This window comes from Monodon monoceros, unplaced genomic scaffold (genome assembly GCF_005190385.1).
Source record: "Monodon monoceros isolate NGI ecotype Baffin Bay Population unplaced genomic scaffold, NGI_Narwhal_1 Super_Scaffold_11, whole genome shotgun sequence".
NCBI classification, from domain to species: Eukaryota; Metazoa; Chordata; class Mammalia; order Artiodactyla; family Monodontidae; genus Monodon; species Monodon monoceros.
In genome coordinates, this window is record NW_021703767.1 from 18,525,299 (window position 1) to 18,540,818 (window position 15,520).

General features: G+C 41.0%; 1 protein-coding gene across 2 annotated transcripts in view; it reads left to right on the forward strand.

Annotated features, from left to right (window-relative positions):
* The first annotated feature begins 1,102 nt into the window (after nucleotides 1–1,102).
* APP (amyloid beta precursor protein) overlaps nucleotides 1,103–15,520 on the forward strand; it is a 277,963-nt gene continuing 263,545 nt past the window's right edge. Inside the window, exon 1 of one of the 2 annotated variants that reach the window (XM_029213882.1) lies at nucleotides 1,103–1,355. In XM_029213882.1, the coding sequence (XP_029069715.1) occupies nucleotides 1,299–1,355 (57 nt within the window). In that variant the 5' untranslated portion in view covers nucleotides 1,103–1,298. The remainder of the gene's footprint in view (nucleotides 1,356–15,520) is intronic. The other variant, XM_029213881.1, reaches the window with a different exon arrangement.

A 15,520-nucleotide genomic window follows, 5' to 3' on the forward strand; every position in this document is an offset into this window, starting at 1 on the left:
AGTACTGATTTCTTGGGAAAGAAGCCAGCATCCTCCTGGCTGAGCCAAGATCCCACATCTGAAGTCCGTGGCTTCCTTCCCTCCCACCAGCCCCACTCTGGACTGTGCCTTGGTGGCTGATGCTCCTTCAGGTCAAGAGCAGATGTATCTGGGCAGTTCTAGCCCATTCTAGACTCACTGGATACTAACCCGGCATTGGATGGCTTGTGTTTAACCTAGGAGAAAGTGGCTTCCCAGAAGGCTGATTTCTGTAATTTAGGACAGACACGAGGAAGAACAAGGACAGAGTTTGAGGTCAGAAGTTCTGAGGTATGGGGGTCTAAAGGGAATCATCTTTCCAGACCCTTCCCCTCCTAACTTCACTTCACCCACATCTCAGATGATGTTACATCCCTGCCTGATTAAAAACAACAACAACAAAAACTCAGATGACCGTCCCCTTCTCAAAACAAACAAAAAATAAACCAAAAAAAGTTTTTTTTTTAAAAAAAAAAAACCTTCTTTCAAGGAGAAGTAAATAGGTCACTGCTTCTTCTCCAGGTCCGGCGCCTTTCTCCTTCGGTTCGGTCTAAAGATAGAAATTCCAGGTTACTCGTGGTTGCTTTTGACGGGAAAAAAATGAGGCTTTTGCTCCCTTTACAAGCAAAGAAATCCTATTTCCTTTAAGCTTGTCTTGTTCACATTCTCTTCCAGAAACGCCTCCCCCACCTCTTCAAACCGAGACAAAAAGCGAAATGCGGATAAAAACGCACCCCAGCAGCAGCCCTTTATACGATACCCCCGAGAGGCCTGCGGGGTCGGATGAGTCAAGCTCACGGGTAACGGCGCGGAGCGCTCTCGACTTTTCTGCATCCCAGACGTCCTAGGACTCACCTTTCCCTGATCCTCCGCCGTCCCTCTCCCGGCCCCAGACTCTCCCTCCTACTGCTCGCGGGGTTCAGGTGGCAGGCGGCCGGGGAGGCGCTCGAGGAACCGGGGGAGCCGGGGTCGCCGCACCTGTGGACGCCGGGGGCGCGGGCCCCTCCCGGCCGAGCGGGCGCAGCTCCCCGGCGGCTCCGCTAGGGGTCTCTCTCGGGTGCCGAGCGGGCTGGGCCGAATCAGCTGACTCGCCGGGCTCCGAGCCCCGCCGCCGCGCTGCTGCTCCGTCAGTTTCCTCGGCAGCGGTAGGAGAGAGCACCCTGAGCAGCGCGAGCGCGGGGCCACAGGACACGGCGGCGGCGGCGGCGACACCGGCAGAGCAAGGGCTCGGCGGATCCCACTCGCACAGCAGCGCAGTCGGTGCCCCGCGCAGGGTCGCGATGCTGCCCGGTTTGGCACTGGTCCTGCTGGCCGCCTGGACTGCTCGGGCGCTGGAGGTGGGTGCCGCGCCTCGGAATGGGGTGGGTGGGGGAGGAGGGGACCCGCTCCCTCTGAGTCTTTAATCCAGAGAAGCCGGGGGCAGTCGAGGGGACCCCTCTCCTCTCCGCGCCCAACACCCCCGCTTGCGGGCGCCCTGCGCATCCCCGCCTCCGGCCCAGCCCTGCCCTGGGGACGCGCGCTCCGGCCAGCGGAGAGGGAGCGGGCGAGGCGTCGGGCCCCTGGGTCGGCGCCAGTCGGGGGCGAGAAGAGGAGGAGGCTGTCCTGAGCTCGGACCCTGACTCAGTCCCTGAATCGGGGGCCGGGGGGAGGCGAGACACGTCCAGATGAGAGATAGGGGGAGGGAGCACGTGGGGAAAACCGAAAACGCAGCGTCCCTGGATTCTGTCCCCGGCACTTAATCGCTGCCCTTCCCTTTCTCTCGGGCCCTGGCGAGGAGGAGTCGGGAGAGCTCGGGAAGCTGGGCACCCTCCACCCCCCGCTTCCCTTTGCCTTTTCCGCCCCGTTTCACCTTCTCTTCGCATCCCCACCACCCCTTCCCGGCCCGACCTCCTTCCTCCTCCTTCCTCTTCGCGGCAGCTCGGGGCTGCCGCCCGAGTGCGACCCCAACATGCAGGGTCGCACAACACCCTCCGCAGGCAAACTTTGTACATTTCTGCGTCTCCCTTTTGTGTTAAGTTGAGAGAGATGGGAGGGGTCGGACACCCGCAGCCACCTCTCACCTTCTCCAAACCAGGACATTGTGGGCGTTCGCTCGCACCCTCCGATTCTCCTGGTGAGGGCGAAGGTCCCTGGGAACAAAAGCCGCGACACCCCGCCCTCGCCGGCCCGGGGCGCGGTGGGCTGAGCCGCGCTGGTCTGTGAGCCACCGAGGCTGCCGCCTGACTCTCTTCCCCGTGCTGCGCGTCTGTCCCGGAGGGGGCTCTGGCGGTGCCTCGGGGCCCCTCTACTTCCCCCCCCCCCACTTCCCATCACCTCCGCGGCTTGCTGATTCTGTGCTCGGTTGTGAAGTCCTTGAGGAGAAATACGCGGAGAGTGGGGTGTGCGTCTGGAAAGGGCAGTGGCTGGTGGTGGGGAGGCACGAGCACTCCCCTCCTGTGCATCAAAGGAGGCGTTTGTTTGATGAAGGCGCGGCCTCTTCCCTGGCAGCGCTGGGCACTCTGGTTTAGCTTCCCTGGGGACGCAGCCTGCTGTGGAGGGTCCTTAGGGTCTTTTTTTTAGGGTGCAGATGAAAGGGTAGAATTGGGTGAAGATTAAGACGGAGAAGATGGCGCCTCTGCAGTGCAGCAAAGAAAATCTGTGGAGGCTGCAGCCTGGTGAAATCCACCCACCGCTAGGTGTATAGCAAGTCTTCCCCATTGATCCAACTCTCGAACATTCAGCTAACGCCTGTGCAAAATGACTATTTTCCTTTTTATCTGAAGATGCTTAGAAGTTGTTTGCTTGGCAGCTGGGGCAGAAAAGGTTGTATTTCGCATCCTTTGGGTTCCCATTCTGTATTTTACTATTGGTAACCTCCCTTCCCCGGATGTTTGTTTGTTTGTTTCTCCTCTTCCCCTACCTCATGGTGATTTTCCAAGAAAGCAATTTCTGGACAAATGTTTTCCTGTAATTCCACTGAGACTATACTGAGTGTCACACCGTTAACAGCTTTTTAGTCCCTAATTTACAAGGTCATTGAACTTTTTCCTCTTCTGTCTTTTTCCTACAAGTGGCTCAGGAATCACCTCAGGGCTAGTTAAGGCAGATTGTTTTAAGAGTTGAAGAATTTGGTTTTCTATTTTAAAAATGCATTTAATTAAGGGAGCTGGGATTTTTCCAATACTTAAATTTACTCCAATGATTATTTCAGTTTTCCTGATTGTCTTATTACACATTAAAAGACACATATTAAGTAATTAACAGCATATCATATCCTTTATAGTTGAAGCTTTTGCCAAAAAGTAAATATTTAACTCTTTTGAGCAATATTTTTCTCTGTGTAAAAGTATGCAGCGTGTAGGCAAATATGATTCAGATTTCTTTTTTAGCCTGTTTGACTGCATTTTTTTGCTCTTCCTCCCATCCTTTTGGACATTTTCACTGGTTACTGTCACTTCCTTCAAAGGGTGGAGGTGAGATTCACAGTTTGCATTTTGCAAAGCGTTAATGGAAAAGTAGGCAATTCATTCTGATGAGGTTTGAGGGGGATTTATGCAGCTAAATCTCTGTCCACTGAAAAGATGTAATTATGAGTTGACTGTCTTTTGTAGGGCTTAGAAAATAGGTCTGCTGCAGATGGCTCAAAAAAAGAAATGAATAAGGGCAATGACAATGGGGCCTCAGCTTCTGGGGGAAGCATCATTACCTGAATTGATGATTTTCCCTAGTACAGTGACAGTATGAGTTAAAAAGGCCCTGACATTTATTTATTTAAACTTGATTCCTCTTAAGTTTTGTTTTCCTATATTGTGGGATTTAACCTAATCACAAGTATCTGCTTTCATAGTGGTGCTGATTCACAGATAATATATACCTACTCACACTGGCCAGAACTAACCTAACGGTAGATGCCTGAGCACAGAATAGTGAAGCTCAGATTTGATGGTGAGGTATAAGGAATCACTATTTCTGCCTGACCTGTGGAAAGCCATGACATGGGCAGGGCACCCAAGCGGCTCTCTTGTCACCCTAACCAGCAGAGGCATGTGATGGGTACTTGGGAGGCCATTAGTACTGCAGAGAAGTACTCCAGAGAGAATAATGATCCCTGGTTCTGGTTGGGGAAATGAAGAGGAACATATAACTAAATAAATCACAAGGTTAAATTAGAAATGCCCGATTGAAAAAAAAGAAAGAAATAATATGACCCATTGAATATTGGTTTGAAGAAAAACGGAGAGGTCAGAAACAGACTCACAGATGTAGAGAATACCAAGGGAGAAGGGGGTGTGGGGAGGTTGGATTGGGAGTTTGGGATTAGCAGATGCAAACTGTAATATTATATATAGAATGGATAAACAACAAGGCCCTACTGTGTAGCACAGGGAACTATATTCAGTATCCTGTAATGAACCATAATGGAACAGGAAAAAAAGAGAAGAACATAGAGGTTATCCTTGTGGAAAAGGCTTTCTCCTTGTTGCTAGAGGACCTCTATTTGTGTTACTTTTCATGGCATACTAGAGATTTCTATACAGATATTTGTATGAAGATGAAGGTTGTCAGTCATTCTAGAAATAAACAGCTATTATGTGCCTTTCGTGTGGCCACTAAACTACCATTGAGTGTGGTAAAATTCAGTAGAAATGTACCTTCTCTTTCTGCACGTTTGATCTAGGTGGGGATATGTATTACCTTAAGAGACTTACGAAGCATCTTCGATTAATATACTTCTCTAATTTCTGCCTAGTTATATCACTTACAAATGCAAAGATAAGCCTTATACATGTACTTTAAAAATAAAGCTCCAGGAAGTAAGGTTTAGATTGACTTGCATACACCTTATTTCCCCTCACCCTCCTCCTGTTCCCAGGAAGTTTGCAGAGTAAATAAGACGGGCACATGATTATGAAAGAAAACAGAAAGTGTTAAGTACCAAGAGGAAAGTGCAGATTAAGTGGCATACTGAGTAAAATATTAACAGTATAAACATCTATATATAAGGAATAAAGGAACAGTGGGATGAGATAATCCTGGAGAATTTCTTGGTGGTTCCTTTCCAGCCAGATTTGTATCTCAGGTTGGGAGAAGGGAGATTAAGTCTTTGCTTTTACATATTTGTTTACATACTTCTCTCCATCTTTCCCCTCCTAGACACACACATGCACACACACACACACACACACACACACACACACACACACACACACACCCCTACACCCCTGAGGGTGTGGGTGGAGCCAGTGTGGGATTTGATTTTCTTAGTTTCTCATCTATTCATTTGGGACCTTTTTAATTGATTCTCCTTTTGGACCAAGCTCTCTCTTGTAGTCCTGAAGCTAGCCTGGTGAACAAAACCATCATTTGCTTCAGGAAGCTTCCAGTCTAGTGGGGACCATACACAGACCATACACAAATCATTATAAGTGTGTGCTCATGAACTGTGACAGATGCTGAGACAGAAAGCAAAGGTGCAGGGTACACTCTGGAGAGGAGTAGGGAATTCCAAATAAGGAGGTGAAGGACCGAAGGTGAGGGGCTGAAAGCAGGGTCTCAGAGCTCTGAGGCGGCATCTTCATTAGCACCTTGACTGAGGGAATGAGTACATGATGAAAAAAGTGATTCACTGGGCAGCAATGAGGAGGCTGGGGAAAATAAAATGTTTAGCTTGTTGTAGATTTTTCTGGCAGTTTTCTACCTCTTCATCTTCTACTTGACTATGAAATGGTTTCCTTTTTATAGTAGGACCTCACTTACATATGTACGGAGTGAGAATTGACACTAGCACCATCTTCTGCAAATCCTTGGGGATGCTGTCACCCTGTGTGTCACAGCCCGTATCCAGATACACCCTCGTGAGTGGCTGGAGGAAGATGGAGGGTGGCAGGCAGAGGACGCCAAAGTGAAGGGATGAGCAGACCCCCTGAATGAGTAACAAGTTTAAGCCAGAAAATGTCTATTTCTTAGTTTTCCTTGTAGTTGTTAGTAAAAGGAAAGCAAATAGCACCTGAACCCTCAAACTGAATTTTGAAATGAAAACCAGAGGAAGGGGAAGATGTTATGTAACTGTTTTTTCAGTTTAATGTGGATAGTTTAAGAAATAACTGTTTCAGTGAGGACACTAGTGTTTTTCTTTGAAAAAAAAAATCTGGTGAATTTTTCTCTTCAGATTAATGGTTAATAGATATGCTTTCCTGGTACCTTTTTAGAAGTAGAAATGCACCAAAAACTAGATTGGAATGGACTGCTCTAGGAATAAAGTAAGTCATTGAAAAAAAAGAAAAGAAAAAGCCTGGACGTGTTCACGAGCTAATAGATATATGAAAAAGGGATGCTGAATAGATTAGTTAGCTGACTATTCAGAGTGGGATACAGAAGACTCAGTTTCACATATGAAATCTTAGCTGAGATGGGGAGCTCAGAGGCCATTTTCCTTATTTCGTGTGGCTACATCTGGAAGAAACATAAAATACAGATTTAGCTTGAGCGTTGCTAGGATTGTAGTATTTTATGAAAGAAGGTAGTGGTTGAAATGGGGAAAATGAAAGGCTTTTGAAAGCCAGCTCTATGGAAAACAGTGGAACTGTTCCTACATTTACAGCCTTGATTCCGACCAACGTGATGTCAGGCCAGCAACCAAGTCATGGAGTTTCTCATGTGTTCTGGGAAGGCAGCATTTCCCATTGATCAAAATATTGACTGTGGGTAGCTCATGCCTCAGTTTCTTCCCTTGTAAAATGGGGATAATAATGTTTATGGTTGTTGAAGATTGAGTAAATATATATATGTAAAATTCTTGGAAGAGTAAATGAGTAAATATATGTGTAACATGATGGCACCTTATAAGCACTACCTGTTAGTTACAATTACTGTTTATGATGATGATGTAAAATAGATACATTTAATATCATAATTGTTGAAAGTTAAAAAAAAAAAAACTACATGATGTTTCATGACTTATTGACTAATGCACTTACCGACCAGTTAAGACTGTTACAGGAATTTGGCAGCTTGTTTCTGAGAAGAATGAATTAATCTGATTTAAATTGTAAAAAAGACATTGCAGATAAAATTTTTATCACAAATAACATTTTTAAAGTATATATTATAAAATTTCATTTATTAAATATTCATATGTATTTTATATTTCAGTTGGCTTTTTTAAAAAGCATTAAAACAATACATGCTAATAGAAAAACTTGAACAATATAGAGAAATATGTAAAAAGCATGAGCAGTTGCTACACAAGTGAGGAAGACCTATTTTAAATGTGTTTACCCTGGCAGCTTGCTAGACATGTCTAAAATTGAGCAAGTTTATATTCTGGCTCGATTATTAACTCAGCTATTAGTTGATTATCAGCTGTGTGCAAAGAGCTGTGAATAAGCTTGGTTTAGCTCTCAACAAAACCTTTTCTAGAAAAGTGAATAAACAGGTTTGGCCAATCTAGGCAGAAATGGAAGATTTCAAATGCCAGCAAAAGAATTTTGATGCTACCTAGAATAGAAGCTTGAAATAATCTTCATCAGAGGACCAGGAAACCAAAAAGCTGACTGCTTGAGAAGGTAACGCTTCTGTAAGAAATCAGTTTTCAAAATAAAATGAATTATTTTACTAGCTAGATGATGATAAATTCTGTGGTGGTCTACTCTAAAACTTTATAGTGATCTACTGCTTGATTAAAAGCATAGTTTTTTAAGTCAGCATATTTTGCTCATTATAAAATAAAAGGTTTCTAATCTCAGTTTCAAAATAAGGCTGAAGATATTTGAGAATGCCCCAAATTGGTGATACTGTGGTTAAGGTATTATTAACACATTGAAGAATCAATAAGCAAAATCCCAAGGAATCTATGTTTTTGTTTTTTTTTTAAATCACACCAGTTCCTGTATTTCTTTATCACTCTCCTGCTCAATCAAAAAAAGTGAGTTCAAGTCAGAGGATGCAATTATTGTAGCCATGTTTGAAGTAAACATGCTGCCCAGAATGGATACAGTGAGGAATGCAGGTACCACAACCACTTATGTAGGGTGAATGAGCAGGGGCAAGGAATAAGCAAGATGAACATTTCAGAAAAGGGAAAAGAACAATAACCCTGTTTTGTAGATGAACAAATTCTAGAATTCTTAAGGTCTTATTAGTGATGGACCCCAATATTTGTATCTTCTAATTTCCAGATGGTCTCTCTCTTTATTTTTTCTTCCCAAGTTGCGATGATTTTTAGTTGAGAAGTTTGAGCAAGAAAAAAAAAATTTGGTGATTTATTTTGTTGATGTGCAATAGTTCTTTGCTTGAGTCTCTTTCATAGAGAATCTAATAATTTGTCCTATGCTCTCATTTTGCTTCCACAGAAACCCACATTCAATCTTACTAAAGAATGTTTAAGGCATCCTAGGTGATTGGGACTGATAAATTACTTTTCAGCCTTAAAGGATGCTTATGAGAATAAGAGATCTGCTCTATCAAAAAGAGTCATTTGTATTAAGTGAAGAAATGCATTGTTACTCTTGTTGCTTTGTTAAATTTCAAAGCTTTAATGACTGATATATTTTGACCCGGTGGAGACATTTTACAGGAATAAAGATGAGAGGTTTAATCCTACACTTGAGATACATTTGTCTACTTTAGACCTGACGTCTTACCCCCAAGTGACCATAAACTCATTTGTTGTTTCTCCTGTCTGCATATGCTGGATTACAATAAAACTAACAAGGCAACATAGTTTTTATTTTTAGTCAAAAATGAAGAAAATATTATTGTCTATTAAGGCTTGGTTAGTCCAAACAAAGGACTTTTTATGTTTGCTCTAACTAATGGATGGCTTTTCAAAAGCATAATTATTGTTTTTATAAATAACACAACTCAGTTATTTTGTAATGGAATTAATAGGCACACATGATAAAGATAGATAAGTGCTGTTTTGTAACCATATTTATTGATTTTTTTCATCTTTCGAAGAAAAGAGGCCTTATCCACTTTGAAGATTGAGCCTTTAAAACTGATGCAAACTTTTTGAAATCTTTGCTTAACTCTTCAGAGACTAACATAAAAACATCATATGAAAAGTTATATTTGAGAGCAAATATTCCCCATGCTGATGCTCTTAATTACTTTTTTTTTTTTTAAAACAAATAGTTTTGTCATTGCGGTGTATTGGTTTGAAGATACAAATGGTGAGTTTTTAAGAAACTCCCATAGAAACTTGCAAACATGCAGAGTGATCATTCCAAGAATAATTTATTCAGATACTTATATATTAGATGAATGAGCAATTTAAAATTAAAATCAAATGTCTATAGAGAAGTTACTAGCATATTTTCATATACAGAAACTTAGATTTTTATAGGTACACCCGGAAAGGAAAATTCACTCCTTCATTAAACCAATATTTTTGAGGTCCTTCCCCTCATGGGGAGTTTACAATATAATGAGGGGTAGACAGAACAAATAGCAAGTAATAGGGGACTTGGAAAAAATTAAGGTGGTAAGGATATCATAAGCAAATGCTAGGTGGAAATCTGCTGTGAGTGTGATATTTTATGTGGTGTTATCAGGAAAATTCTCTGACCTGGTCACTACCCAAATGTAAACTTAGATATCTGGAGGAGAGAACTATTTATTCACTGTGATGTAAAACAATAACCAGAGACAGAGATCTACTTTGGTGGTTAGATATTAAAAACAAAAATGGTGGGGCAGGAACTCAGGAAGGTGTAGGAGGCTGAAGAAAGCCTACTTCCTACAAACAAGAAACGGGGGAAAGGATTTTTACCTGAGAGGGTCCTGCTCAGTTTCAAATCCAGCTCACCCCATTATTTCAGAATCCCTATCCACATGCGTGGCGTGTCCTCCACATATGTATTTGTAGAACAGAACAATTTCTTAGGTGGTGAGAGTACCAGCTTCTTCCTTGTGCTTTTCTGTATTTTCCAAGTTGCCTAGAGAACTCTTGAACTGCTGCTATGACAAATCAACATGTAAAAATTTAAGTGGGAAGGGTGAAGTTATTCCTGCCTCAGAAGCATAGGAAAGTCAAGTAAGCAGAGGCAGAAAGCCCCAGGAGGGCAAAGAGTAGGTGTGGCCAGACTTCAGTCCGTTCAAAATTTGCGAATCTGAATGGTCCCTGTGTATAAAGGAGTTCCAGAGGCACACTGCCCCCTCTCTTTGCCCAAAGATAGAAGGTCCACACAGAGTTCCTGAATCCTGGAGATTTCTCCAAATGAAAAAGCTTCCTGGGACTTCACTGGTGGCGCAGTGGTTAGGAATCTGCCTGCCAGTGCAGGAGACACGGGTTCGAGCCCTGGTCCGGGAATATCCCACATGCCGTGTAGCAACTAAGCCCATGTGCCACAACTACTGAAGCCCGCATGCCTAGAGGCCGTGCTCCACAGCAAGAGAAGCCACCACAATGAGAAGCCGGCGCACCGAAACGAAGAGTAGTCCCCGCTCCCTGCAACTAGAGGAAAGCCTGCGCGTAGTAACGAAGACCCAGTGCTGCCAAAAATAAATTAAAAAAAAAAAAAAAAGAATCCTTCTGCCAATGCAGGGGACACAAGTTCGAACCCTGGTCTGGGAAGATCCCACATGCCGCGGAGCAACTAAGCCTGTGCGCCACAACTACTGAGCCTGTGCTCTAGAGTCCACAAGCCGCAACTACTGAGCCTGCATGCCACAGCTACTGAAGCCTGCGTGCCTAGAGCCTGTGCTCTGCAACAAGAGAAGCCACCGCGATGAGAAGCCTGCTCACCTCGACGAAGGTAGCCCCCGCTCGCCACAACTAGAGAAAGCCCATGCGCAACAAGGAAGACCCAATGCAGCCAAAAATAAATAAATAAATAAATTTAGTTTAAAAAAGTTTATTTTATATTGGAGTATAGTTGATTTACAGTATTGTGTTAGTTTCAGGTATACAGCAAAGTGATTCAGTTATACATACATTTATTCTTTTTTAGATTCTTTTCCCATATAGGTTATTACAGAGTATTAAATAGAGATCCCTGTGCTGTACAGTAGGTCCTTGTTGATTATTTTATGTTATTAGTGTGTATATGTTAATCCCAACCTTCTCATTTATCCCTCCCCCAACCCCAAAATTGGGATTTTTAATATCACCATTTAAGAGAAGGGCAAAATGAGGTTTGGCATAGGGGGAAATCATCTATGTAGTGATTGACGTCATGTCTTAATTGTGATAAGATCTCATTAATTGGGAAACTACCATTATATCATTATAGTGATAAGTAATACTATTGTTGTTTATTATTGTTTTCATAGTAATGTGTTACCATTATTATCACTATTTTTGTTAGTACCTATAAGAATTACCACTATTACTTATAAATATTGCTGTGGTAGTAATAAGCATTACTATTGGTAACATAATAAGCATTACTATTATAGTAATTAGTATTACTATAAATATTACTGTAAGTATTACTATTATCACTATTAGTAGTGCTTAAAATGACTATATTATTACTTACAATAAGTATTGCTATTTTTCTTGTAATAAGTGTTACTGTTATTATCACTTGCTTTTTTATTATTTAGAATAATAAATACTATTATTATTTGAAAAAAAATGGTGGAGCAGAGAAGGGACTGTTGACTGTGATCACAAACTGTTTCCTATAATTTGTTTCATAACTCACTACAGTGCCTTACATCTAGTATTTACGAAATATTTGACAAATGCTTTAAAATCAGGACTCTAGGAATTTTATACTGTAATGATAATTGTTTGATTTTTGACAGTTGAATTAACTTCTCTTATGTTTATGAAAATTGTAAATGACACCTAACTATGTGTACAGAAAAAAATTAAGCCTTTTAAATAAGATTTATTTTTTTCAGCCTTTTCTAAAACATTTTATTGTGAAAAGGTTATATAAATGCTGTCAACAACTTCATTTGCAACTCTTTATTTCAGACATTCAGTTGACCTAGCAGAAAAATGCCTTGTTCGTGAAATATTTCATCAATCCTCTGATTGATTGGGACATTTTCAATAGAGAATGCCTAGAAATAATTTTCTTTGAATAAGATAGTAGAATTTAGAAAGCAAACATTGTGTATTGGAATGAAATTGAGTGGCCATCAAAATGAAAATTTCATTATCATTGTCTCTTCAGTTTTCTGCTTTTTTGCCATTTTACAGCTAATATTTACTTTTTACTTTAATGTGAACCAGGATCAAAATGGCCCTTTAAGAAAAAAATTGAAATTCTGTTACTTCTCTTCTCTAAAGGAATTGTACTTCTCAAGTTCAAGGTCTTGAAGCCAATGCCACTATATACTATTAACTTGACAGGCATTGAAAATCTAATTGAGGTCATTATGATTAGCCTTGTGTCTTGTCAGTGTTTTCTCAGGCTTGTTTTTAACGTTTTGTGTCAAGTGTTAAATCCTCTTACACCACAGCATCCAGAAAATTTCAATCCAATAAAAGTAAACTAAATTTGAAAATCCTATAGTTGTTTTGTGCGGGGCAGGTTCTTGGCTAACTGATAGGACGATGGAACAGGAAGGCAGCTTGTGTACTTCTGTTGATTTGAGGAATTGTGAAAGGCTCCAGTTTCAAGAATACATTTGTGACAAAACTGCAATTTTGGAATCACTGCATACTTGTTTAGTGAATTATGAGAGGAGGGAATTCTCTGAGCATGACCATGTGATTGAATGCCTCAAACAGTAGAAGCAAAGGCTGCTGGGTAGAGAGCTATCTTAAGATAGTGCAAGTACCGGGAACTTGGGACTGAGTAATTAATCAACGTGGCCATTTGAGACATCCAGGACAAAGATGATGAACAGGGAGGATATACTTAAATAAACAAGATAGGAAGCAGACCCACCCAGTTCCCAAGCAATTCCTTTCCTTGTCTGTATTTGCCATTTAAATATTTCACTTCACTTTCATGAGCCTGGACTCAAAGGTTAAATTTGTATCTTTGTGAGTTTTCTGGGTGGTGCTGTAAGGACACAGATGGGAAGTATTGAGTTTGTTGGGAATATTTCTTGTGTGTGTGTTCTTAGTTGCATTATTGACTTCATAAATAGCCAGTAAAAAGAAAAACATTTTAGCTTAAGTATTGGGTTTTTTTCCTGGAAAAAAAAATCGGTTAAAATATCATTCTCAGCGTTTATTGCCACTGTTAAATTACTTATGCTTTTTAAAAAAATCTGACACGTAACCTCATTGTTGGTTTGCTCATTCATCTCAGAAATGTAACATGTGAAACTCAAACCCAAGCCTGTCGATTGATTCTTCTGTTAGCAGATGAGGGGAAAGTTTAATGCAGGATGTTTAATTGGATACTTGGATTATGTGTTCACCTGTTTTGTCTCTATTCCAAATTTTCTCAGGGCGTTAGTGGTTGGCGCCTGTGTTACTGACACTCCCTTGGATTTTTGATTTTCATTATTCCTAATTTTTTTTTATCTCACTGCATTTTTCCCCTACTTTTTGAATTTTTAAAAACATCATTCATTTTTTCGGACATGTGCTGGATGCCTTCTGTATTTCAGGGTGACAGGAGCCCTAGAATCTTCGTGGGGCTATGTATAAACAGAGAAGTGATCCAGTCTGTTCCTTGAAGGATTCACAGCCTGACAGGGGAAGAAAGAGATGCAGAAATAATTAAGTACAGTGTGCCAAAGGTCACAATGGAAGAAGGTACAAAGTCTTCATAGAAAAGACTGGCAGCATTTGAACTGGGTTTCAAGCATGAGTGGAGGTTAATTGGATCATGGTAGGGCTTTCCAGATAGAAGTGGCAGCAAGTGTGTAGAGGTTAAAAAGAGGAAGCCATGTGAATATGGGTGAGGGAGATGGTGTGAGGACAGTAGGAGATTAAGAGCTTTGGATGCCTTGATGAGTTTGAACTTCATTTTCTCAGCAATGGGGTCCTTTTAGATGTTTCTAAAATGGGAGTAGCCATTGATGACTGTGGTTCAATTAGGTTTAGGAGCCTTTGCAGAAGTCCTTGTAAATGTCTGCTTCATCTTGCTAGCCAGATGGTAGCACCTAGCTGCAAGGGAGGCTGGTACATGTGGTCTGTTAGCTGGGAGTATTGCCACCAGGAATACATTCCAGGTTCTCTTACTGATAAAGCAGAGGTAGGGTATTGGGTGATAACTGGCATTCTAGGATGTAGAGGAAATACAATACAAAGGAATATAGACAAAAATGGGTAGATTAATAAACAAACCAAAGGAAAGGTTCTCTCTGAGCAATTAGATTAGGTTTTGGGGATTTGCCCACTTCTCCTTATCTGCTCGCTAACCACATAAGAAGCACATCTTTGGAGTGATGGAGGAGGAGATGGGGAATGCTGTTTTATTTTTATGGCAGGAACACCCCAAAACTAAGGCTTTACTGTGGCAGATTGAACCCAAGGTGGTTTAAACTTGGGGTCCTGGAAATCCTTTCAATCAGAGTGATGGAAACAGGTGTAATTCCAGTGGCTCTGTGGATAATAATGGCAGTATCAGTTTACTCTCCGCACTGGTAGACTATCTTTCATTTGATCTAGACGCTTCCCTAAAGCACCCTTGTTGTTGTGCTTGTTCTTTGAAAGGAATAGCAGATAAAACAAGCTTTGAGGTTTTTAGAGAAGAGGATGATACTGGGAATCTTTTTTGAGCTAGATTTCCCTACCATGTTCAACTTCTTTTCCATTGCTACACACCCTTTCAGATCTGCTTATGTGCACCTGTGTTATTAAAACAGAATTGAAAAATCTGTGGAAAAGAGGAAAATAAACCTTAATATATTAGTAAATTATTAGTAAATAAATCAGTAAAATTAATAAATAAATCAGTAAAAACGAGGCTGCCATTTTAAAACTCATCTTAACTACTTATCTATTTTCTTATTCATTTCAACTATTCTAGTTGTGGACAAATGGAGATATTTACCAAAAGTATGTGATGAGATAAAGATGAAGGAGAAAAACTTAGAATCTTGAGCAGGCTTGATATAATTATCCACGTTAGGGCATAATTGAGTTTTTATAGTAGGCATTTTACTAGCACCTCAAGATTTATTTAAAATGTGTCCCAATAGTTTGACATATTGTACATGTTTCTGTCTTAAGGAAATGTCTAAAATATCATGGTTCCTCAAAAACTACTCTTGGTTTTATTTTCTACATTATTTCTTTTTGAACCCTTGGTTCTCTTTAAGAGTAATCAAAAGCATAGTTCAAGTTTGATCGTCTTAAATCTTGGCATTTCTTTTCTTTTGAAGTGTCTAGCAAGGAAAATATTTTATCTTATCATTTAAAGAGACTGCCTTCAGAAAAACAATTGACAGTGTGTAGTGTCTGAAATAGTTGTTGATTAATCATGAGAATCAGAAAGAGGAGCCGATATCTGTGTGAACATAGATTTCTCTCACATTATCCTGGTCAAATTTTAAATTATACCCTTTTTTTCCCCCTAAAAAGAGTGGGTGGTAAATTATATCATGGAAGTTTGAATATTTGTTTTAAATATATTAGCTAGAATTTGAAAATATAAGAAAA